Here is a 25,742-nt window from a genome sequence, read left to right on the forward strand (position 1 = left end):
TCGAAAGCAAGCACCATTTTTATTTTTGTCAGTGGTGGTCGAAACATTTCTCCTCTATTGATTCAAAAATTGTGCTGCGACTTTTTGCAAGAATCATTAGCATGTTTTATAAAACCTGCGACTCAGAAAAATACAAAGTTGGCAGCACTACATAAAGGGTGGAAAAAAAGACTCATGTCCTCACACCACATGTCAGTCCTGAGCTGGCCGCTCAGCTTCAAGGCAACACAACGAGCACAGCGGAAGAGCATGGGGATCATTTTGTTTCAAGTTTGGGACATAAATTGAGCAAACAACGACCTTAAAAAATGATTTCCCACCTTCGCACAAAACAATGTGTAAAACAGGCCGCTAACCGCTTTCTCTCTCTCCTCTTCAGTGATTCGAGCACAGGTGGACAAGGAAATAGAGACTCCACTTGAATGGAGCCAGACTTGATGGTAGTGAATACCACACATTAAATGTACAATGCATAAACAATGAAAAATATACCTGAGAGAGAAAACAACAAATATTTAGAGCTAAGCTGGTAAACTGTTAAAGTTTTGGGTCAGCCATTTAGCCCTGGATTTGGGCATGGAATCTACATCATGAGCCGCAAGAAAAAAACGTGGCCGTGCTAATGCGAATCAGCAAAATCTGATCTGGCCGCCCTCTCTCTTTCCTCTCCCATAAATATGGAGGAAGGATTTCCCTCCAGCACCAAAAAGAAATTATTTACCGGTTGCAGCGGAATAACACAGGGTGATCAACTATATATGCTAATGTCTAGCACATCATTTGAAAGAAGAAAACATGCAAGCAAAAGTTTGGTCTCTACAGTCCTTTAGCTATTGCCCCAAAGGTAATGCTGTCTGGAACAAGAAGCTGACTTGTAGGTTTTGCAACTAGTCTATATTAAACTCATTTTCAGCTCTTAGATATCACAGCGTAATACTTCGCTCGACTACACATATTGGGGTGGTGAGAGGCGCTGCCAGTGACGCTCTGCTTCTGCTGGGCAGTTCGCCAAGCTCAGGGGAACGACCCTCTGCCGTGCTCGCATTGAGTTCTGCGCCTGGCGTGACCCTACAATGGCGTGACCCCATAATCCACAAATCCAGGATTTGTGGACTGTTTGGTTTAAAATCCCGAAGCGACACATGGGCTATGAGGGACGCCGTAATGGAGGGCTCTGCGGATTGATTTACAGCACCTGGTCTTCTTTAGCATGCACTGACACTGCATAGCATATGGGCGTTTTTGTATTTCGCATCCATCGAAACACGGCCACTGCGGCCGGGATCCAACCTGCGACACTGGGACCAGCAGATGAATGTCGAAGCCAATGAGCCACCGCGGTACGATGTCATAATTTGTAGCTCAAGCGAAGAGATCGTTTGAGCGTGCTCAAAAAAGTGTGGTTAGGGCAAATGTGAATTAGTTGCGCTAGCACTTCGGTTTCGGTTCAAGGCTTGATTTTCCAGGTCGCAGGCTTCAGACAAAGATGGGGAAAATCAGACTTCAGCTCTGCCTTAAAGGGGCTCTGAAAGGGGCTTCCAATAAAGGTGCTGTATTCCTGGGATGTTAAAGGATGCACTTTATGAACATGCTCCAACAAGAACCTTTTTAATGCACTTTGTACAAGCAGAGTTAACTGTAGTCAAAATTCGAACTTCAATGTCCTCGCACGTTTCCCTCTCATCTCGTGCATGCCCAAAGGTTGGCACTCCTCCGCCGGCCCCATCGCCGACGCGTGTGGAGCTCCCTGACCTGCCGGAACGACGCTGATGACTGGCTGTGGCTATGGTAGCTGCGTGACGTCTGAATCTAACCAAAGGCCATCTCGGAACAGAATTATGCAGGAGTGTGCGACAGAGGCAGGCACGGGCATGAAGTTGCCGGAAAGGACTCGCCAACTTACGCACGCGATTGTGAGTTCTCTTCTGCACGTATAAGTGTATTATTTGGCTCAGGTGTTCGTGATGGGAGAATGTAGTGATTGAGCGAATTTATGTACTCTCCTCAGAAGTTTTTTCAGAGTCCCTTTAAGGGCATGATGTGACAGTGTTGATGCCCATATGTTGTGGGGACTCACCCCACTCCATCTCCTATGGTTTGCTTCTCCACGGTGTGTTCTCCTTTCTAGTTGCCTTAACAAAGGAGGGTGTCGGCGTTGCAGCGCCACGAGCGCCACAGACGACGCAATATCTGCGCGCACAGGGGAGACAGCAGTCTTTATTCGGCTCGGGAACTGGGCGCGTGCAGGCGTTTCAGCGCGGCGCTCCACTCTCCGCCAACGAGGCGAGGCCTCGTGGGGACATTTTGAAGCTCTAGCTTCACTCTGCTAGGTAAAGTCGGGTATTGCCACGTGTGCAACGTGACTCTGACAGGTGGTGTCCAAAGAGCAACCTAGGAGGCAGGTGGGCCACTTAAGTCACGTGACCTTGTGTTGTGGCATCATCACAACCTGCCCATCGAAGAGTAAGCAAACTGCCCGCCATGGAAGGTGGCAGTTAAATTAATGATTGGTCACTCGGGAAGATCAACCTGGGCCGCACAAGGCCCACCGCTGGGAGCACCTTCCATTACAGGGCAGTGGCGCATCGCTTAACCGCTGCACCACAGTGCCAGGAGTGGTATGAGGACTCGAAGGGATCCGTGAACGTAAAGTTTAGAATGACAATCTGCATATATGGGAATTAACCGACTAAGCTATCACGTCATATTCTTAAGGCGGAGCTTAAGGGTCCCCTCCAATTTTTATCGCACGCTCGTCTTGTCCGGCTTCGGACCTTTTTCCCTGCCCTAGCAACCTCGAAGGCGAGTCGGACGACTTCGATTCCTTAGCATATTTTGTTGCTAGCTGGCATTATTGTTGTTGTAGCAATAAATGCAATTTTGTGTCAGCCAGTGTCGTTACTTTCTTCCCCTCAGAGCAAGGCCAGCCGTGGTTGGTGTGAGCTCGGTAGTGCGCACGATCACGGGGTAGTGTGTGGCGGCTTTTAACCGTGTCAGCCATGGTTCAGCGGAACACTGTATTTACCCCCAATTTCCACCCCAAATCTGGTGCCCAACATGGGCCTCGCTCTTCGAACATTGGACTATTGTCTGTTCGGTTCAAGGAACGCTCTTTGCCAGGACTTGACGAGTGCTAAGCCTATCATGAATATTGATTGCAAGGATCTGCGGCACGTTTGCTTGAATGCAAGGTGCACTGCGCTGCAGCATGTTTGAACTTTTTAACACGTTCAGCACATTTTTCTTCAAGTTTCCCCTAGAGTTTCTTCAGTGCGAGAACCACGTGGTTCGCATCGATGAGAGCGTGCGGCCTAGTGCTTGCGGGGTTGCCAAGCCCAAAGCGAGTGAGTACGGAAGCCTCCTGGGTGGTCCGAGTTTTCTTGTGTATATTTTTCTCTTCTGTCTCTGTTGCTACGCTGGGAGTCACGACTCTGGATGGCCTGGGGCCACAGGTGTCGCTACGACGTTGCTGGTTTTGCAGCTCGGCACCATGTACTCTGACACTGTATGACACGGTGGGCGCCCACCGCTCAGAAGCTGCTTCATGCGATAAGCAGGGTAGGACCACCCACAGAACCGATGTCTCGCGGCTGCGCGCACGTAACCCTTTTCGACTCTGTTTTGTTGACGGTCATTGTCAGTAGTAGACAGGCCTAAGTCTTTTCAGACCTGCCTGCACCATGTCAGAAGAGACACGACCACAGGACCGCAGTATTGAAAGGGGAGCACACTGCTGCCCACCTGTTTTGTTTTGTAACCTCGCACGAACTGAGCAGCCTTGTTTAACTCAAGAAAAGGCTTTGTTCACTCTAACTTTGCATTTGCACAGCCGCGCGACACGTTTTGCTAGCGAGTTAAGCAAAGTGCCACGAGGCCTTTCCCGCTGCTGTTTCCCTTCCCGTGACCTACGTTAAAGGCATGCGGAAAGCGTTTTGACAATCATGCGGATCCAGCGGAGCCACCCAGGCTTACTGTCCAGTGCACATCGTATCGCTGCCGCCTGCTGCGATGGAGCTACCTGCATCCTGTTCGGTGAACACACACGCGGGGCAGCCATGGCGAGACCAATCGGCAGCCAACTCCAGCTGCTGTCACCCTGGCAACTACTGCAGAATCCTGGCCTGCAGTTGCCAACCGGTCTTCTCTTCATAGGCCTGCGGACCCGTAGTCCATGGGCCATGCGAGCCGTCCCAGCGGAGACCTTCACGCCACCTTCAGAACATTGCAGAAGTCTGCGTGGACGCCATCGGTGCGACCTCTGCTGCAAGCTTTGTCTCAAGTTCATGAAGACCAGAAGACTCCTCCATAGCATGTACTTGCACTCGCATGGGTCTCTTAAAGGTTGGGGGGATTGCACACTTGATCCTCACCTAGGAGGTGGTGTGTGTGTATACATTATATATACACAGACACCTGAGGAGGTGGGCCACCTTCCAACAACAGGCTTCAAACACACAACAGCTAAATGCAGGTAATGGCCACTATAAGCGTTATCACACTAAGAAAGGATAGAGGAGCACAAGAGATGGACAGCTGAATGTGCTCAAAAGCGACCGGCCTCAAAATGAGTGGCTATATGCTAGAGGTTGCAAAAAAAGGGAAAGGAGGAGGTATCAGGCGGTGAAGCTGCATTAAGGGCATGCATGCGGCACTGTGCACTGTAAGTGCAACACAACCAACAGTGTGGTATGGCTCTTATGGTGTTTCACATTTGCAAGCAGCCCATGGGCTAAAAGGGACAACTTAGCAGAAAGACTGAATTAATTTCGACTACTTGGAATTTTTTAACATGCACTGGCATTGCACAGCACACAAATGGCCTTGAAAACAAAGATCGGCAATCTCTTATGAAATACGTGTGCGCATTTCTTGCGTCCCTTCTATGTTCCCTTTCACGGGCTGTGGAGCGCTGCCCCAGCAACACAGTAAGGGGGTCATTCTAATGTAACTTGCTTACTAACTTGCGGACTACTTGCGGACTAACTTGCGGACTACTGCTCATCCAGAAAGGCGACCACCAGCGTGAGGGACCCGGGTAAATGGCGCGTAATTTGTGCCCTCGCCACTCGCATATTTTACAGCCACACTCAGCGACACATTCGTGCCAATCTTCCCAACTGTGCTTTGCATGTACCCACGTGCATGCTGCCGGTCCGGCACAGCAGGGAGCGTATAATATGCGAGTAAGTTTTTTTTTTTTTTTTTACAAACCCGGGTTATAAATTAGGGGTGCACAAATTACGCGAGTAAATACAGTATGCTACCGCATATCAACAAGAATTAATTTTAAAATTTTTTAATTGGTTTTTGGGAAAGGAAATGGCGCAGTAACAGTCTTGCATATCTCGGTGGACACTTGAACTGCGCCGTAAGGGAAGTGATAAAGGGGGGACTGAAAGAAAGGAAAGAAGAAAGAAGTGGTGCCGTAGTGGAGGTCACCAGAATAATTTTCGACCACCTAGGTATCTAATGTGCACTGACATCAACAAGAATCAGCGCAGTAATTTTGGCAGAAGGTTTTTTTCTTGGCTGTAATGAGATTCCACCCTGAAGAGAAAAAGGCTAGACAGCGTAACATTACTTTAGCTCTTCAAAACCACGCAGATGAAGCACATTTTATGATTTAACAGGCAGTTTAGATGGACTGAAGCTTTACAGCATTCACACCAGTGCACTGACATGAAACAATATCTGGCTATGCAAGCACTGCAAATCAAGCTGCTATTTGGACTTTTTACATGACAGAGAAAGAGAGGTCTAGAGGTTCTTGTTAATTCACATCCCATCCACACACAGGTTTCATGACAAAAATGATGGCATATGGAAACTGAATCTTTTGGCAACAATGAGGTGGTGGCTTCCCTCAACCATGATGTTAATGGATCCCCTAAATACAGCATGGGACACTAACCAGTGGCTGCAGCCTGAAGCAGTTGTCACAGATGACTGAAAATGACTAAGTGCTTCCACTGCATAATTTGAGTGATGCGATACTTGATAGTGCAGTTACTGCAAATAGCAAAACCACCTTTCAAGCACTACCACTGGTATGCTAGATATATCATCATATACAAGCAGCAATAACAAAGTGCCTCCAGGCCTCAATTCCTCATACTGCTAGCTAAAGCAAGCTCAGGCCCAAGATACCCAGGCAAGTCACTGCGGTCGCTTAGCCAAGTGTGGGTTGTACTGGGAATTGTAGCCCCGTCGTCTGTCATCCATGATGACATCAGGAGACTTCTCCCGGGCTGATGGCTCACCCCGAGCTCTTCGTAGGGCTTCCTCGGCCTTCAACCGCTCAGCTTTCTCACGAGCCAAGCGTTCAGCTCGTAGTTCTTCAACTGATTTCCCCAAGCGTTTGACTTTTTTTGAGCGCCGTTCTGACTGGTGTCCAATTTGCTAGAACAAACAAAAAACAAGCACAGTAATTTTCAGTCTGGCACTGCACACTGCGCATTAGTCACCATGCACTAAACACAAAATATACTGCTTCCAACATCAGCAAAATGACACGGGGTGGTGATCACTGGCTACAAGAGCATGAGCAACATTTTCAAGGAAAAGTTCATTTAACCTTCAGCACCTCATGAAGAGTTCACTACCAGAACTAAAAGCAAGTGCCATGACTGATAGTACAGAAATATTAAAGGGGCTGTGAAACGCCTTCTGAGGAGAGCACACAAACTCACTCAGTCACTACATTCTCTCGTTATGAACCCCTGAGCCAAATAATACACCTCTACATGCAGCAGAGAACACACAATTGAGCAAGACAGCTGGCAAGTCCTTTCTGGCGACTTCATGCTCACGCCTGCCTCCACGTCTCACCTTCCTACGAGCGTAATTCTGTTCAGAGATGGGTATTGGTTAGATTCTTTCAAGCATTACGCAGTTACCATGGCCGTGGCCTGTCAGCAGCGTCACTCCAGCGGGTGAGGAAACTCCCCCTCGGGGAATTCCCATGATGGGGCCGGCGGAGAAGCGCCGACCTTTGAGCATGTGTGCAAAAATTTACGAGACGAGAGGAAAAGGCAAAGGACACTGAAATGCAAAATAAGACTATAGATAACTGAGCTTCTACAAAATGCATTAAAAAAATTCATTGGAGGATACTCGTGAAGTGGTGTCCTTTAATGTCCAAAGAATACTGCACTTTTATTAAAAGCCCTTTCACAGCCCCTTAAAAAAAAGGTTTTATAAATTGCTACAAAACGTGAAAAAATGTAATACGCGTCGAAAACTTTCAATATGAAGAAGTGGCCTTTATTAACTCATGGCATGCAATGTTTCTTTTTTTCTTTGTGTATCCCTCTTATATATAACAGAAACGGATAGGAAATGCAGCTGCGTTAAGGGACCCCACATATATCACTCTTCGACCTATTGCCCATGATATGCTGCAACCGCACTGTAGTTCATACCCTAAGGTTACCACCTGCAAGCAAAGTTTTTATTTGCCAAGTGAACACTGCAGATGCGATTCACAAACTTTGTAATTGACAGTGCTGGCAGCAAATCCCATCCCCATATAAACTGCACAGAAGAGAAATTTTTTGACATTTTATACCTTTCAATAAGGTGCAACTCTCAACTACAAGCAAACTCTTATTTAATATCCTATTGCTACTCACCATTACTCACAAATTGTGATGCCAAATAACTAACTTATGATAGAATAACCAAATAGTGAATAAGAGAGTTACGTAAAAAAATTGCCACTTCTTATCTACTTGCAGCAGTAAGTGTTCCATTTAACGCTGACAGCACATAAGTAAGGAACAGAACTACCTATTCCTGTATCAATTACTCAACCAATATCTAATAACAATACTAGTAAATGATAATCACGTTAAGTTTCTTGATCTTCTCAGTGTTTTCCTTCAAGCCATATTTCAGAGAGACATAGTGCTTCATGAGATGTAGTGGGTCCATGCTGTCCTTAGCTTTGGAGTCTTTAGTTTCCCTAGCAAGAAAAACAAATGAATACAAGCCAGTCAAACCAGCACAGTTTCACTGCAACAGATCAGTGCAAAAGAGTACGGTTGTACTTGGTTATGTGCCACGAGTTGATGTAATGCCTTGCATTTTACAATGGGTTCACAAAGTCTGAACAAACCCTCCCTTGAATTAATGCTTCCAGCCCACCACAACATACTGTGGGAGCTGCCAAAGGACACAGTACCGGGCACACATCGGCAGTGATATGCAACAATTGAGAGTTTGCTATGAGAGATCGTGAAATCCGCAACCTAAAACAATCTGTAAAAATATGCAGTGCAGCAATGGCCGCGTGGCAAAAGGAAGAGGGTGTGAAAAAAAGCTTTGCATGTAACAGTTCTACAGATATCTCACAATTACTCACAAGTAACATCCACATCATGATTTATAGAGGTATTTATTGAGGTCGTCTGCTAGGCTCAACACCTCATAAGGAAGGGCAAATTGTTTAGTTCTTTAATATTTGCCTTGAAGGATGCTTCACTATTAACTTGAAGGTGTCATAAACGCCCTCCCTTAGGCACCGCAGATCTAAGCATTTAATAGGCAGCTGAACACAGTGAACACTTCAGCAGTGTTAGGTGGTCCTACACACCGCATAGTGCTCACAAAGAGAGCAAAAAATAAGCTATCTTTCTCTGCAGCAGCAGGACAGCAGCTGTGCTGTCCCCTTTAAGCAGTTAGGATATGGCAACAGCACCTGAATTAACCCCATCAGCACTCAGCATAATAGCAAGAGCAGGATTACCATGAGAAGCGAGAACCACACAATTAGAGTTGAGAATGATGGCAAAAGCTAAATATTGAACCTATATTTTTTCTTTGTTGCTGTACATTAAAAAAAAAATTAGGATACACAGCTTGTAACATAACTAAACCATCTCATTTTTAACAACTGATAAGTCTCTCCAAGCCTCTTTTAAGCTTCTGGAGAATTTGGACTGTAGCAGGTTATTACTAAAGATACACTAATGGTGTGGGTGAGGCTCCCTTCTATCCGCCTCAATCTACAATCTGTACCAGGACTTCAAGGCTATCATACAGTTTTGAACATTATGTTGTGCACGGCCAAGACGAAACCCTTAGTTTTTGCTTTGCAGAGTATCTCCAAGGTCATGCAACTGAGGATTCAGTATGCTAGGCATGTTCGGTTTAACGTCACAAAGTGACATGTAAGTTATGAAGGCCACCATAGATGAGGGCTCCAGATTTAGACCAAGGATTTTTACGCTGACATTGCACAGCACATGGCCGTTTTTGCATTTCACCTCCACTGAAATGTGGCCACTGTGACCAAGATTAGACTGTGCAACCTTGGGGTCAGCAGCTGAATGCCAAAGCCACAGAGCCACCATGGCGAGTAACACAGTTGGGGTTTCACTGCACATGTTATTCGTTACATACATGAAGAAAAATGCATACCCATATCGGCTTTCACTTCTTGCTGATAGTAGTAATCAGTTAAGAGCAGAAACACTGAGGCTAACAAAAAGGGTTCAGCTTAAGTTAAGGACAATGCAGTGAGCTATGGAAAGAAAAATGATAGGTGTAATGTTAAGAGACTGGAAGCGGGCAGAGTGGGTGAGGGAACAAACGCGGGTTAATGACATCCTAGTCAAAATCAAGAGGAAGAAATGGGCCTGGGCAGGGCGTGTAATGCGAAGGCAAGATAACCGCTGGTCCTTGAGGGTAACGGAGTAGATTCCAAGAGAAGGCAAGCGTAGCAGGGGGAGGAAGAAAGTTAGGTGGGCGGATGAGATTAAGAAATTTGTGGGAATACGGCGGCCGCAACTGGCGAAGGACAGGGTTAACTGGAGAGACATAGGAGAGGCCTTTGCCTTGCAGTGGGCGCAGTTAGGCTGATGATGATGATAGTAGTAATTCAAAAAGGGTGAAATTGTTCATTTTTCTCTGCTCACCTGTTTTTAAAAATTGAGCCTCAGAAGCAACCAAACTTATTACACCATATTTTCTGCTGCTTTGTCCACTGCCATCAACAACTGCCTTCATAACACAGTGGTTCAATAGAGCTGAGTTTTACAGTTTCAAATCTGATACAGCAATTACACTGCATTAACTGTGCAAACGATAAGATATATAAAATTCACCAAAAAGTACTGAATGTATAAAAATAAACCTGGAAATACACAACTAAACAAACTAACAGCAATCAAATTAAAGAGAGCCTTTTGTATAGATTCCATTCAGTGATAACAGTCAAAACACAAACCTGGGCAATGCAAACATAGGCATGAGATTACGAACTACTTGTGATCTACTGCCCCATCAGCTCCTATAATAGCAAGGGTATGCTGTTGCGTTGAATGCAAAAATCTTATTAACCTATTGCTCACTTCACAGCAGCATTTTCTTTACGCTGGACAAGTCACAAGACAAATCCTCACTAAGTATAGCTGCATAGTATCATTCACACAAACATTGCATGAAGCTATCTGCTGCATGCTATTTAAGTCATTTTGCTACACATCACCATACAATTAATCAACCATTATACATAGACATTAAAACATGACACATGAGACACACATGGAAGTGACAAGAGCTTAAAGAAAATTTTTAAAATAGGCACAAGACATTGTACACAACTAGATACAAGAATGAACGAGGCACCCATAATATGACTGATTCAGAGGTAACCAACTTTTCCGACTCCTCACGGAGCTGCAAGCGATCTTCATGAGACCCCATAAACCATGGTTTACTGCCTAGAAAAAAAGAAGAAAAAACAGAACCCCAGCAAGGTTAGCAGCATGCATGAGATGTGCATTCCATATACAGTGAAATCTCATGACTACGAACCTCACATTAACAAATTTTTCATATTTACAAACTTTCTGAAAACCGCTGCCAAAATGTTTACACCTTCAATGCAAAAATATTTCACCACTACGATTTTTAGAATACATAACATTTCTGAATAACATGCCTTAATTGCTCACCTATTATAAAGGCACCTCATTATTACGAATTTACATTGAAGTAAGGAGCCCAACCCACCGAGAGCTATGATTTACACGTCTGCAAAGTTTCATGAGGGGCTGAAAGTTCCTTGACCATGAGTTCTGCGGTTGCCCGCATCAAGTTGAAAATGATGGAAGTTTTTGCTTAGCGAAAAAAGTTGATAATCCAGAGCAAGTGGATGCTGGACAGAAACAGATCGACAACTGCAAGGAATGCGGCATTGCACCTTCAACTGTCGCAACCATTCTGAAAGATCGTGTGAAGATAGCAAACCTATATTGGTAGTCGCAGTCTGTCCCTGCTAGAAAAGAGTCGAGACTAGGGAATTACCAAGACATAGATGAGGCGGTACTGACATAGTTTAAAGAGTCAAGAATGCAGAATACAACGGCATCCAGCTCAGTGCTTCAGAAAAAACTGGAGGGGACACAAAAGCTCCGCCTTAGGGGTATGCCGCAACACCGTAATGGGTTAATTCCCGTATACGCAGAAGGTCATTATGTACTTTACATTCACAGATCCCTGGGAGTTCTTATACCCCTCCTGGCATAATGGAGCAGCGGTTAAGCGATGTGCCACTGCCCAGCAATGGCAGGTGCTCCCAGTGGTGGGCAGGAGCAAACTGCCACCTACCACAGTGGGCTGTTTGCTCACAATCCAGTGGGCAGGTTGTGATGACGCCACAAGGTCACGTGACCTAGGTGAAAACTGGTTTTTGGTTTTTGAGGAAAGGAAATTGCGCAGTAACTGTCTCACATCTAGGTGGACACCCGAACCGCAACGTAAGGGAAGGGATAAAGGAGGGATTGAAAGAAGAAAGAGGTGCCGTAGTGGAGGGCTCCGGAATAATTGCGACCTTCTGGGGATCTTTAATGCGCACTGACATCACACAACACACGGGCACCTGTTGCATTTCGCCTCCATCAAAACACAGCCGCCGTGACCAGGGTCACATCCGGGAATTCTGGCTCAGTAGCAAAGCGCCCTAAGCACTGATCCACCATGGCAGGTGACCTAGGTGGCCCACCTGCCTCCTAGGTTGCTCTCTGGGGACCACCTGGCAGAGCCATACCCGGGATTTTTCGCTCACAACGCCAATAATGCCGACACCAGATTTTCTGAAGAACGGGGCCTTTAACGCTAATGCGTTAAAAGTGCGTGAGTTCACCACTGCCTTCGAGATTACAGAGTTCAAAATAAGTGCCAGGTCGTTTTTTTTCATTTCTGGCAGAAAAACAGAATTACCTGGAGGAAAGTTTGCGGAGCAGAAGCGGCTGCAGACAAGGAGAGCACCGACTCCTGGTGCAACGACAGTTTTCAAGAGATTGCCAAGTCATACTCCGAGGACATTTTTAATGCTGAGATGGGCATGTTTTTACCACCTCCTGTCCGACAAAGCTATGAACTTTAAAGATGAGAAATGCAAGGGCGGGAAGACATCACATCTTTGAGTATCCATGCTCCTTTGGTGCAATTCAATGGGGACAAAGAAACGGAAACCCCTAATCACTGACAAATATGACAAACCTCTCTGCATAAAAAGCATCCTTTAACTACTATACAACTACAAGACAAGCATGTGATATAGATGACGCAGCAGTTGTTTATCGAATGGTTGATTAAGCTGGGTGACCGAATTAGGAGGGAAGGTAGAAGAATCCCTTTGGTTAAGGAAAATTGTTCTGCATACACTGTCAACGTACGCCTCACGAATAATACGCCTGGAATTCCTCCCACCCAACATCACTTTTATTGTGAAAGCAATACTACTCCCAAGAACGGCCTTTCGCATAGCGGCAGCCACTTGGCACATTTGACCTTTAGAATGACCCCTGACATCATACCATGCCTAGTGACATCACAGCGTGACGTCATACCAGGAGCGAGAGACTGGCTGCAAGGACACTGATGATGACAACAGCACAAGGGAGTTCTGGAATGAAGCCTCTGACAAGCTCCCCAGTAGAATCATCTAACTTTTGATGACTATGTAGAGTCCGATAATGCAGCCCTGATGTCAGCGGAGCTGACTGAAGAAGACATCGTTGCCATCATTCCTGACAAAAAAGACCACGGTGAAGAGAATGAACTGGATGACAATGACACTAGCTCACCACCAGCGGACCAAGCAGACTAGCCTGTATTCTCAGAGGAGATTCTGACCTCCAATGGCAAGCTTTGTACATTCATCAGACGTTGAAACAATATGCCTTATGCTGTGCAAAAGAAAGTTGAAGACCACGAAGTAATAATCCTGGAGTGCTCATGTCATACCCGCCATAAGAAAATCGCAGGTTTCTTCAAATAAACAAGCACTAAAAGTCTTGATGCATTCCTGTTTGAAAATTGCCTCGCCTGTGTGTGTGCCCATCCTGAAGGTGCAATATTTTCACTGACCAGCGCAATTACTATTATACAGTGTAAGCTGATGTGGCTTTCACTTTATACCGCAGTGCTGTAGGCTTTTATCATGAAAATACACCAACAAAACCTCAATCACAAATTTAATAGGCAGGAACTGAGTACATTTTTAATACTTGACCCACCGAGGTGGTTTAGTGACTAAGGCGTTCAGCTCCTAAGCCTGAGGATGCAGGATGGAATCCCGGGCACAGCAGCACAATTTCGATGAAGGCAATACACAAAAGGTGCTAATGTGATGTGTGACCTGAGCGCATATTAGAGAACCCCAGGTGGTCTAAATTAATCTGGAGCCCTTGACTACTACGTCCCTTATTGCCCACGCGTCGCTTCAGGACGTTAAACCCCACAATTTATAATTTAAAATATAAATGGCTCAATAAGCTGCTACAAATAATGCGAAAAAAAAAGGTTCATTTTTTTTTAATCTTGTGCTGTAAAAATCAGGTAAACTAATGTGACTGCATTCTTCAATAGAAGAGGGAAAAAGACTTATCCTTGAAAGCAACACATGAGGGCCGTAGTGGAGGGCTCCAGATTAATTTATACCAACTGAGGTTCTTTAACCTGTACTCACATCCCGCAGCACATAGGTGCTTTTTGCGTTTTGCCTCCATCGAAACACAGCCCATCATGGCCAGTATTTGCACCTGGGACCTCTGGCTCTCTAGCCGAGTGCCCTAAACATGCAGCCACCTCGGCAGGTTCTTGACTGATATAGCATCCATTTTTTTTTAGCAAACTAAAGCAAACTCACAATACAGTGAGGCATAAATACAGCACTCTATAACAGTGATGAAATTTCAAAGTTCCATTAACCTGGGAAATGTTTAATCAATTTGAGAAAAACTGCAAAAAAGAAAAAAATACACCATGACCTTGGAGGGACCAAAGTATTGCCAGTCAGCAGTTCCTGCCTGTGAAGCACATGCGCACAAAATGAAGCTTCTGTAGCTCAACAAAAATTATCCCTGCACACAAAATACCAGAAATGTAGCATGCAGAATAGTTTTTAAATGTTTGTGAACTTCAAGTAAACAAATTATCATTTCAACAGGTTCCATGTACTATCAGCAAGAAATGAAATGCGAACAAGACAACTTAACCACGGACTGCAAAATATGCAGCTCGTAGCCAGGGGAAGCTGAATGCTAGCTCCTGCTATTTTAATTTCGAAGACACTAAGACTCTTCTTTAGAAGTGTTATTCAACCGCATTTGTATTTCCAATACAGGAGCCAATACGACGGTGTTTTTATGTTGCCACCTCAGTTTTCTTGTTCGTGTTTCATTCGTTGCTGATAGTACCTTATGTTTTTGCTGCGAATGAAATTGAAACACCCACCCTGCCAATATTCTGGATTACTAGCCCATAAATGATACACAAAACTAGTCTACAAATGCTTATTACCATACATGAGCCCTAAAGTATTACATAATATTCTTCAAGCACAGAGTCAATTCTAAAACTAAGGAGATGATAAAAGGTCTAATAGAAGCGTACTGAATTCGGGCAAACAGAGGCAGTAGCTTTCAGGAAGCAAATTTAAGCGACAACAGATGCGACAGCAAAGGCAGGAACACCTACCAGAAGCCTCACTTGAGCTCTGCCCCAAATATGTGAGCAGACCAATTTTCTTCTCGTAATCTTCTTTTTCTGCCTTGTTATCCTTCTCACGGTCTTCATTTTTTGCATGCAAGTTCCGCTGCAGCACATGAAAAAAAAGAAAAAATCAGTGGCATAAACTTTCAGAAAAGAAAGTGCTTCATAAAGACAGCTCAATAAAACACTGCACAGCACACCTTTGAAACAATCAATATCGAATTGGGGGTGTGCCACTTTGGCGCTTCACTAAACTCATGTGTGCCTTGAGCCGAAACGAGTGAGTGAGCCCAGATGAGTCGTGAGTCGTAATGAGTGGCTGACCACAGATGAGTTGCGAGTGTGAGTGAGACCAAATGAGTTGTGAGCCTAAATGTGTTCCGAGTTAGCACGTGCTTATGCGAGTCTGAGTCAGAGAGAGCCCATAGGTTGACCAAACTTTTGTGACTGAGCCTGAGTAAGCACTTGTGATTTTGCCGAGGTATGCATGCACTACTTAGCACTGAAACTGTGCCAAAAAAAGAAAGAAGTCCCTGCTTCCAACCAAACACTTCTCAAACAAGATATGCCTGAATTTATCTTGTACAGAGTACACAGTAAATGCACGAGAGATAGAGCAGTGAGCAGGCAACAGATGCGAAATTCATCAGAAAGCAAAAGCATCAGCTAAGTGCTAAGGGAATGTACAAAACACAGGAAAGATGCCCTTTAACAGCAACAAAAATGTCCTACAGATGCAACAACAGATAAAATACAACACAAAGCAAATAGCTGGAGCTCCCCAGCTGATGGGTTGACCCACACAGAGCCATACGTTCAGTTGCATCTGGTTTGGTTGGTTTGGTTTATGGGGTTTAACGTCCCAAAGCGACTCAGGCTATGAGGGACGCCGTAGTGAATGGCTCCGGAAATTTCGACCACCTGGGGTTCTTTAACGTGCACTGACATCGCACAGCACACGGGCCTCTAGAATTTCTCCTCCAAAGAAATTCCAGCCGCCGCGGCCGGGATCGAACCCGCGTCTTTCGGGTCAGCAGCCGAGCACCATAACCACTGGGCCACCGCGGCGGCAGTTGCATCTTGTATTATGGTGTTTCTTCTACACTTATTTCTAACCCAGATCCACAAGCCATGCCTCCAATATTTACAGCGAAGTCTGCATGAAGTTTCCATACCACTATAAACTGCTGCATTTTCTTGTCCATGTACCTAGCATGCTCCACATTTATGTTGTTACTACAAGCCCTCAAAAGTGCAGCATTTTGTGGTTAACACCATCACAGACAGTCACGCTGTAGTTTTGTCATGTCCCGAGATGCCCTTCACAAGGATAAAATCCAGCCAGTCTTCCATGGTTGTCTTGTGTTAGCAGAACTTTCTGCTGAGTAATTATTTAAAAACATTTTGTTATATCTTGGCACATACAATGGCTCAGTCACATTGTGTCAAAGAAAATTCCCAGCGACGGCAGTTCTGGTGAGACAAAAATATTCTGAAAGCTCTTGCACGACCTGACTAAGTACATGAAGCACTGAACAATATAAGATTAAAGTTGCATGATTATTACAACCTCCAGTTGTTGGCTTGATCAGTCAACTTTTGCCAACTCAAAGCAAAAAATTGCAACACCAATATATTTATTTTTTCACTTTTTATTCACAGGTTAAAAAAAAAGCTGTCATGATGACACTTAAACCACTGTAAATTTTTTTAAAGCTTCACAATCTTTAAAACTTTTCATGCATCAAAAATAGCTTTAAGATTATCTAGTTTTAACTAATAATTCATTTTTTATTTAACAAGCTAAAAATGCTCCCTTTAGGTTGGGGTGAGTACCTAGATCAATGCACTAGCTTTATACTTGCACAATCTATTTGCCCCCATTTGCCAGCTATTTCCAGTGTTTTCTTTCTTTTAGCCTTAGACACCCCTTACGTATCACCACTAGCTAACTTCATGGCCCAGGAGAAAACGAGCGTATGTTCACAAGTGATTGGTCATAAACAAGACAAAAAAGATGGGGTGCCAAATGACTGGCTGAGCATACAGCACAAAGCCAGTACATTGAAGGTTGGCACCATATTAGTTGTCTACAAATAAGGCTAAAAATATTTTGGTGCAGATCACAACATGAAAGGCAAAAATTTAAACCCCATTGTGAGGTTCATGCAGCAGAACCTTTCCGGACAATGGAAAAGTCCATGCCTTGATGAAGTTAGCACAAATCATAAAAACAGACTGTGGTCAGTACCACACAAACTCAAGAGAAAGCGAGTTGATTGGACATGAAAGTACCTCAGCCTTTTCCACATCCTTGAAGAAGTTGAAATGGCCACCTGATGTCAAATCTGTAGCAACTTCAGCAGTTGCTGCTTTCTCGAAGTCAAACTCTCCTTGCCCTTCCGCTTTCAGCTTTCCACGTAAAAAGTTGATACGGGCTTCAGATTCCTGTAACAATACAGTAAACCATCAAGAAGCATGAAAAGAACAAAATGTATTTCAGGGAACTGGTTTGGTTTATGGGGTTTAACGCCCCAAAATGACCAAGGCTATGATAGATGCGTATTTCAGGGAACTGCCCTCCGGTAAAGTTCAGTATATTTCTTGCAGCAGCACAAACAAATTGCAAATTGTGGGGTGTAACGTCTTGAAACAATGCATGTGCAATGAGGGACGCAGTAGTGGAGACCTCCGGATTATTTTAGACCACCTGGGGTTCCTTAACGTGCACTGATATCGCACAGTACACAGGTGCTTTTAGTGCTTAGCCCCTACTGAAAGGCAGCCGCCGCGGCCATGACTGAACCTGGGCCCTCTGGCTCAGTAGCCGGATACCCTAACCACTGAGCCACCGTGGTGGACACAGCACAAAGTGAAACTTAAAAATAAGGTGTGCCCAAATTACTGCTAATGATAGCAGAGTTACTCTGTTTTAAGCCACTCCTCAAGATGATTTTCAAGGCTTAAAGCAGTCAAAGATTCCCAACTGAGAGGTTCAACGAAATGGGACATCAGTGGCGAGAACTGCTTTTCAGCCAGCATTATCTGATCTAACCACCTAGAAGCACAACTGAACCTTCCTTTAGCATGACCAGATGACAATACATTTAAAGCACTGAAGAGGAAACTTTGAGCTGCAAGTACACCCCGTAAGCTTCTGCCAACAGCATTGACCCTTTTTTACAAGACAGCAAGTACCAGCAGTATGCTATGGCACAAAGCAGTTAGCACTCAGGAGAACTGCATAGATGGTTCAATCTGACATAGAAGAATGTTATGCATAGGCCTTTTCAAAAAAACACACTGTCACTACTATCAGTATCAACACTGGCAAGTCTTTTTAGGTGATCATAAAGGAAGCCCTGCAACACTTTTTGCGCACAGTATATTAACTGGCTCAATGACTAGACTGTGTTGTCATGGGCATCTCAGACAAATAACACATATCTACATACAGCAGAGAACACACAACTGCACGCTAAAGTTGGCAAGCTCTTTCCAGCGACTTTTTCAAATTGGCGCTCTCCTTAATGTCGCTCATCTATGTGTCTAATCGAGGTTTAGAAATCACTATTGGCCACATTCATTCAGACATCATGCAGCTACCATGGCCGCGGCCTTCAGCCATGCCGCACTGGCATATTGGGAACCTCTGTCCCCCTGAGGAATTTCCACATGCATTGGCAACCCAGGTGGGTGGGGCCAGCAGAGGAGCGCCAACCATTGAGCATTAAAAAAAATGATGAGGGGTGATGGCAGGGCATGAAGACCGTGAAATTCAGATTTCCATTGCAGATAACTCCGCTTCTACAAAATGCATTAAAAAAAATGCTTGCTGGAGGATATTCATGGACCGGCGTCCTTTAACATCCCAGGCATGCCACAAGTTTATTGAAATGTGTTTCAGGGCCCCATTAAGAAATTCTGGGAATTTCAAACTAAAGAGTAACGAAAAACAGAGAACAAGTTTGTTCAATTCAGGTTATCTCAAATGCACAAGTTTTGAACTTTTCTAATAAGCCAAGGACAAGTGAATCATGAGGCGAGTACAGTCAGGCCCGGATATATCAAACCCAGACATACTGAATTGTTGTTCCGTGACAATATCAAACAGTCAGAACATCCCCTTGAAAATGCCATGCAAAAGTACTGCACTACTGCTCGTGCTTATCGAACTTGCGTTCAGTGGAACATTCCATAAATCGAACAGCGCGCCTCGCCCTGCAAGTGCAGCTTTTCTAACGGCGCTCTTTGATTCCTTTTCACACACGGCGACGGGTCGGCTGCGTTGACTTGGGTACCTGCTGGCAGCACTAGCGTTGTGAAACCGTGTGACAATGTGAACAAGGGGTGCGCTTGATGGTGACCTTCGGTCTCTATAGTCGGATGCAAGTAAAAAGAGAAGCGGATTTTCCCCGACAAAGGACCCCCTTCGAGCCAATGGCACTGGTAAATACTCACGAACCTGCTAACGTGACAAAGCAGGGAGTGGCAGATGAACGGGGCTCCCTTCATTGTCAAGCCACCACCTGCATTCTCACGTTCACGCTAGCAGGTCCATGAGAATCAGGCAATGCCATTGACTGGAAGTGGGTCCTTTGGCGGGAAAAGGCTGCATTTTTCTTAACTTGTATACAATTATAGTACTCATTTTCCACGTCACGTCACTGCCATGTGGTGAAGCCAACCTAACTATAGCCTGGCAATGTCCCTTGCCTGGCGTGCTCCGATTGCTTCACTGCCAAAGGCATTGCAGAAAGAAACTGTACGCTAATTTCCATGACATTATTTATTCATAGTGTACTGCTAATAGGATTAGACATCTTGAGATAGGCAGTGGCTAGTTCCAATGCACCGTCCACTGTGACATCAATGCGACACAAGTTAGGCCTAGCAAACCCTAGCGAGCGCTGCGCTGTCAGCCCACTGGCAGGTGACATGCTGCTGCCAGAAGCGCATCACTGACGTGGGTGCAATGTATTTTTAACACGACAGCGTTAAGGCTCCCACTCAGCAGAGAACCCGGCGACGCCGGCAGAGTGCGAGAAAATGCAGATTGGTCGAAAAGGTAGTGACGTCACACATGGACCAGCGGATTTGAAAAGTGATTAAAACATTGCATAAATTGTGAATATAAGGTTGCAATATGACTCAAAGACCATTACAACATGTAAGAACGTAAAATAAATTAATTTTACTGAAAAGAAAACTGGAGTGAGATGGGAATCGAGCCCGTGCCTCTTGGATCCCACGTCAGACATGCTACCCCTAGTCCACCAAGGCACGTTCATTTGATTTGATTAAAGGGAGGCCTTGTGTGTCTTGCCCAACAGTGTCCATGCCTGCAAAGTAATATGCAAAGAGGGCCCCAGGCAGCTGAAGGGAGCCATTAACGCTATCACGTCATACCCTCAGAGCAGAGCAGCATACGTGTCCCTCAAATTTTGCTCAACAGATAATCCCATCTACTGCCATTTTTCATATATCAAATTGTTAACATATCGAACAATTCCGCAGTACCCTTCGAGTTTGATATATCTGGGTTCAACTGTACTGCAGTGTTTTACCAGCATTTCATACCTCTGTCAGACGCACAAGTTAAAGAACTGTGGATACATAATCTTTGTTTAGGCTTTTCTTCTTTCAAATGATGCGTCAGACATCAGAATACATGCATAACCACGTGAGTATTCGCCTACGACCACTAAATAATTTATATTTGAATTTCTTCTCTCATATGGTTTCAGCTTTGGTTTCACCAAGTGAACGATAGCTATGATGTGTAGTTGACCTTTAAGTGACATGAGGCATGGAAAAACCTATAATATAAATGCTGATATGTAGTTATAATTCACTACAACACTGAAACCAGCCTGCTTCAAGAGCTGGAATGACAACAAATGATGTATCAGCATTATTAGTTTCTTTTATGCCTCACATGACCTAAAGACCAACTACACATCACATCCATCATTCAGTTGATGAAACCGAAACAGCATAACAAAGAAATTAAATTATAAATTATTCAGCGGTCATAGGTAAACATCACATGGTGATCCATGAACATTAATGTCTCACGCATCATTTGAAAGAAGAAAACACGGAAGCAAAAATTTGGTGCCTATAGTCTTTAGGTGCACTTGCAGGGAGCGTACTTTAGCACTTCGAGTGACTTTAGCCTACACGGTAAACGGGGAAGCAGAGGGTCACTTGTATAGTAGAATGCAACATAAAAAAAACAGCAGTTGGTAGCAGCGGACAATGGTCCAGAGCATCCTGTAGTACTACGTTGACCAATCAAAAAACTAAATAAAATCAGCTTTTAACATTTTATTACAGCAAACCAGACGTATCAAAACTCTTGAGCTTATAATTTTTCTTATGGTTAGCTTCTTTTTTAGGTAAAAAGAAGAGCTTTAACAACGAACTACTTTTTGTTGTGGAAGAATGCTGTGTGGCAGTCCTCAATGCAGGTGAGGCTTCACTACAGACATAAGTTGTAGTTGTACTATAGTAGCAAAAAAGCAAACATTTTGAAAAAGTAGTTGAAAAAAAAACTTAAGAAAATGAATTATTTGGCATGGTAACACAGATAAAAATGAACTTACATAATTTTTTTAATGATGAAAAATAGAAGTTTTTATATTATTAAGGTACTGCAAGTCAAGACGACTTCCTAGCATATCCATATTTCTAACAACAAACAATATGGCAGAGCGCAGAGGAGCTTCATCTGATCTTGTTTCTTTGTTAAGTTGTTTTGCTTGTTGGTTAACAAAGAAATTATTTTAAAAACAGTGTTACAATGAGTAAAACAGACTTGTGAGAGCTTTTTTGACACATTACATTTTGTGTCTGAAATCACTGCTGGCAAGGCTACATGCTCAGCCAGCGAAGTCTGTTCTATGAACACACTCCGACGAGAGCGTGCTCTTCTGTATGGCACCGCCAGAATACGCTTATTACAAGTGTAAGCACACTTAACCTGCATGCCTGACAGGGGTATAAATGATAGCAAATTTGGTAAACATCATGTTCCTAGCACAAACACTTAACTACCTGGAGCAGTAAAAGCCAGTGCATTTCAGCTATTTAGACTGCCTAAATAAAATCTGACACACCACATAAAAATGAACGCTAGCCTGACTTATGAAGAAGACACTATCCAAAAAGTAACTTTTCCAATCAGCTGTTGTCACACAAGGAATAAATATCTCCCACATTGTTTGAATGCAAGTAAGACCTGCACCACACCACTATTTTTCGAACTGCTGCCACACTTCCACAATTAACGTCATTGGATGCTATGATGGTAATGCCGGCTTACTTCTGCTTGATTTACTCAACGATGTGCAAATGCATTCGGGTATTTGCATTAGCAAAATTGTGGCCTCACTCTACGGATGACTGCACAAACCAGTACTGTTTGTTTTGAAGGGATAGTGAACAATAAATCTGACGCGGAGATTTCTGGATGAAATGATAGCTATGGCGCCAAGAGTGACTAAGACCATATATTTTTAAACCATAAATGAGCAGAAAGCAGTTATTTTAATGATTATTTATCAAATCGCTGCAATTAGCTCGCGCCACCTGTGAAAGCTCTCACAACACGGGACGTGACGTCAGCCTTACACGTCGCCAGCACGTACCATATGAAAGTGAATTCATTTGGGGTGCTTTTGCTTCATTGCACAGTTCATTTTGTTCAGCTTCCTCGAGTGCACACTTCAAGACTCACTGCCTGCATTTCGTGGTTGTACACTTTCGGTGACTACTTGCCTGATTCGGTCAGAATTAATCGGCAATCCCCATCGTCTGCAGCGATGACAAACCAAAAAAGCAACCTTTCGCAGAGATGGTACCAGTAGTGTTATCGCACGCTTCTCAGAGGAACCAGTGGGCGGGAATTCCTGAACTGCACACTGCCAGGCCAGCTTGTCTATAATGCACCCGTGTGCTATGTGATGTTAGTGCACATTAAAAGGAGCAAGGTGCAGTGTGATGTCAGTGTACTTTAAAGATCCCCAGGTTGTCGAAATTATTCCGGAGCCCTCCGTTATGGCATCTCTTTCTTCTTTCACTCCCACCTTCCTGCCTTCCCTCACGGCACCCACCAAGTAGTGAGATAGTTACTGCGCCATTTCTTTAGCTCAAAAACCCCGAATTTGCCTAGAGTGCTGCTAAGGATAGGCATGACATCATGCCTGCCAGCTTGTAGGCAGGCACTCGCTGAGTGCGACATGGCAGCCAATCACAAAGCACCCAAGATACAGCCATCCGTTCAAAAATAACCGGAATGATGACTGTATACTTGGGTAACCATACCTCACAAATGAAAATCTAGCGCTTTCTCAGTATTTCCAGATTTTTATTCAGTATTCCTTTAAAGAAACATTGAGGACAACTCCATCTAATTTTTGTTCCTATTAAAAATCGATTTTGTGGCTCTTTCTGGCTATATTGATTTTCTAAAGATGCAATTTATTGCTCAAAAAATTGCATTAAAAAATTAGCCCATCATCAAACTTATGACGTGTACACCAGGAGGAACACCACGACCACTGTTTTGAAATGAAAGGCAGTGTAGCCTAGCCCCTTGAATCCATGCCTAAAAACTGTGTCGGCGCATCCTATCCAGCTTACTTGTGAAACCAGCCAGTGATGGCGACACCTGTATTTTTTTGTGATTGCTTTTTCTATCTTATAAAAGTTCAGTTTTTAGCGAAAGTAGCATCTCAATTGTTAGAATGCAGTAATCTATCAATTCAGGCCAACTTCAATCTTTCCTTAGTGTCCTTTTAAAAACACTTCACATTACAAAAAGCTCAAATTTGAACACATGTTTCCATTTCATTACTGTTTAGACATGTTGAATCAGGCACGTATTTTTTAAATTTGTAGACAAAGTATGTTTCCACACATCGCTAAATTACTTTTTCAAGCACAACTGCAGTCAGTTTTATGCATACAACGACAACAGTTGTCACTGCATTTGAGACGCAGACTAACGTAATGAGTTAGGGCTGTTAAAAGCTTGCGAATTTAATCATTTTTTTGATGACTGTTTTAAGTGCGATGTCAGTAGTAACATAATATTCATGCAGTCTTCTATATTAAGCAATGGGGTCCCAGTAGCTTTGTTCCTTTTCACTATAAATCTAAATTTTTATAGCTTGCTCCAAACTCCATACTGATGGAAAGGATATGCGGCTTTTGTGGCCTTATATCTTCGTTTAATATGCATGGCAACAAACATAAAAAAGTGTTCACAGTATTGCCAAAAGACATGGCCAACACTGAAATGTAGAATGATATTCTGGTGTGACGGGAGCATCCTACACTCGACCCAGCTTATTCTCACTTCTGGAAGTTATTTGGGCATAAAACGGAAACATTTTTTTACAGCTTGAAGCTATTCATAGCTTTTAGACACTATAGAGCATAAACACAAAGTATCAACATCCATGTATTAAATAATTTTCTATATTTTTCAGAGGCCAGGTTGCTTAACATGATGCAAAGGATTATTAAGCTCATCAAGGGCATCTTTGCAGTCAATACCAGCTTTAAATAGGAGTTTTTCAGAACAGACTGCACATCCACAATTTGAGGGCACAGAAAGTAGCTGCAAATACGCAAGCAACGGTTCGAAATGCCAACTGATCTGTTCACCTGATTTGTTCGCCCAAATGTTTTCAAGACGAGTTACGAGTACTTATACGTGAGACGGCAACTTTTTTATTTCTGCCGATTTTTTCTTATGAGTTTCACTCGTACCAGCACTGTAACCAAGTGCTAAAGCCTCTCGTTTTTTTTCTCATCATTTGCTGCAATGCCGCTTCCATAACAAGTGACAAATGCGGGCATAGTTTCACCGTCAACATGCCAGCTCCAGAAGCCACATGTAGTACAACTTCAATAAAAAAAAAGATACAAAAAAAGATGCCCACTACCACTGCATGCAAAGAACACTAGAGTGAAAGCAGCTCTTCTTACCGCAAGCTGAATTTTCCTTTGAAGTTCTTTCTCCTCTTGAGCGGCGAGCGCTTCATCCTTGCGCACACGGTCAATGTTCCGCTTAGTGCGAACATGCCAACTGCGGCAAAGGGAAAAAACGAAGCATTCACGCTTGATCGAACTTCTCGGAGGCACGGCGTGTTTATTCCTAACTTCACCATGATAGATTATTCAGCAAGCAGTCAGTGCATCCATCTCAGCCAGTTGGAAGCAAACATAGAATGGACTGTTGGGACAAGTAGCAAACTGAATAAACGGGTGTTGAAAAAATAAAGGCCAAAGTTTCTGTCAGAGAAAATGACTAGAGTCTTATTCGCCAATAACGTAACCAAAACACTGTTACAGGACATCAATGCTTCATAACCTTCATTTGCACAAAAGAAAGAACTCGATACATTGTATCTCAAAGACGTAAACTACAATTTAAAGGACGGTTTAGAGACAGCCTTCTAGAATGCTATAACAGGAGAAGCGGTAATGGCAACTAGAAGCAAAAAGAAGCTTTTTCTGTTCGAATATGACGCACCTTTTTTTCGGCAAGATATTCATTTCTACGCCGAGTCGAGCAGCTGCAAAAAGCAGGCGCAACTAGCCATGCAACTAGCAGACAATCAAGGCAGATCTAGCAGATCAACAACCATCAACATCAACAGTCGCAGATCGACTTCGGCTAAAACGGCCTAAACGGTCGCTTGTAATTCTGACAAATTAAATTAAGT

General features: G+C 43.9%; 1 protein-coding gene across 1 annotated transcript; it reads right to left on the minus strand.

Moving 5' to 3' along the window:
* LOC149351461 (leukocyte receptor cluster member 1 homolog) lies at positions 1–25,680 on the minus strand. Its single transcript, XM_089580763.1, has 7 exons — positions 25,550–25,680; positions 25,003–25,102; positions 17,299–17,451; positions 14,989–15,106; positions 10,661–10,724; positions 7,849–7,963; positions 1–6,399 (listed from the first exon to the last, which is right to left on the minus strand). Exons 1-7 carry the CDS (start codon positions 25,570–25,572, stop codon positions 6,157–6,159), a joined length of 816 nt encoding a protein of 271 aa, XP_089436889.1. The 5' UTR covers positions 25,573–25,680; the 3' UTR covers positions 1–6,156.
* Between the last annotated feature and the right edge of the window lie 62 nt (positions 25,681–25,742).

This window comes from Amblyomma mixtum, chromosome 3 (genome assembly GCF_055824585.1).
Source record: "Amblyomma mixtum isolate Tamu chromosome 3, ASM5582458v1, whole genome shotgun sequence".
Classification (NCBI taxonomy): domain Eukaryota; kingdom Metazoa; phylum Arthropoda; class Arachnida; order Ixodida; family Ixodidae; genus Amblyomma; species Amblyomma mixtum.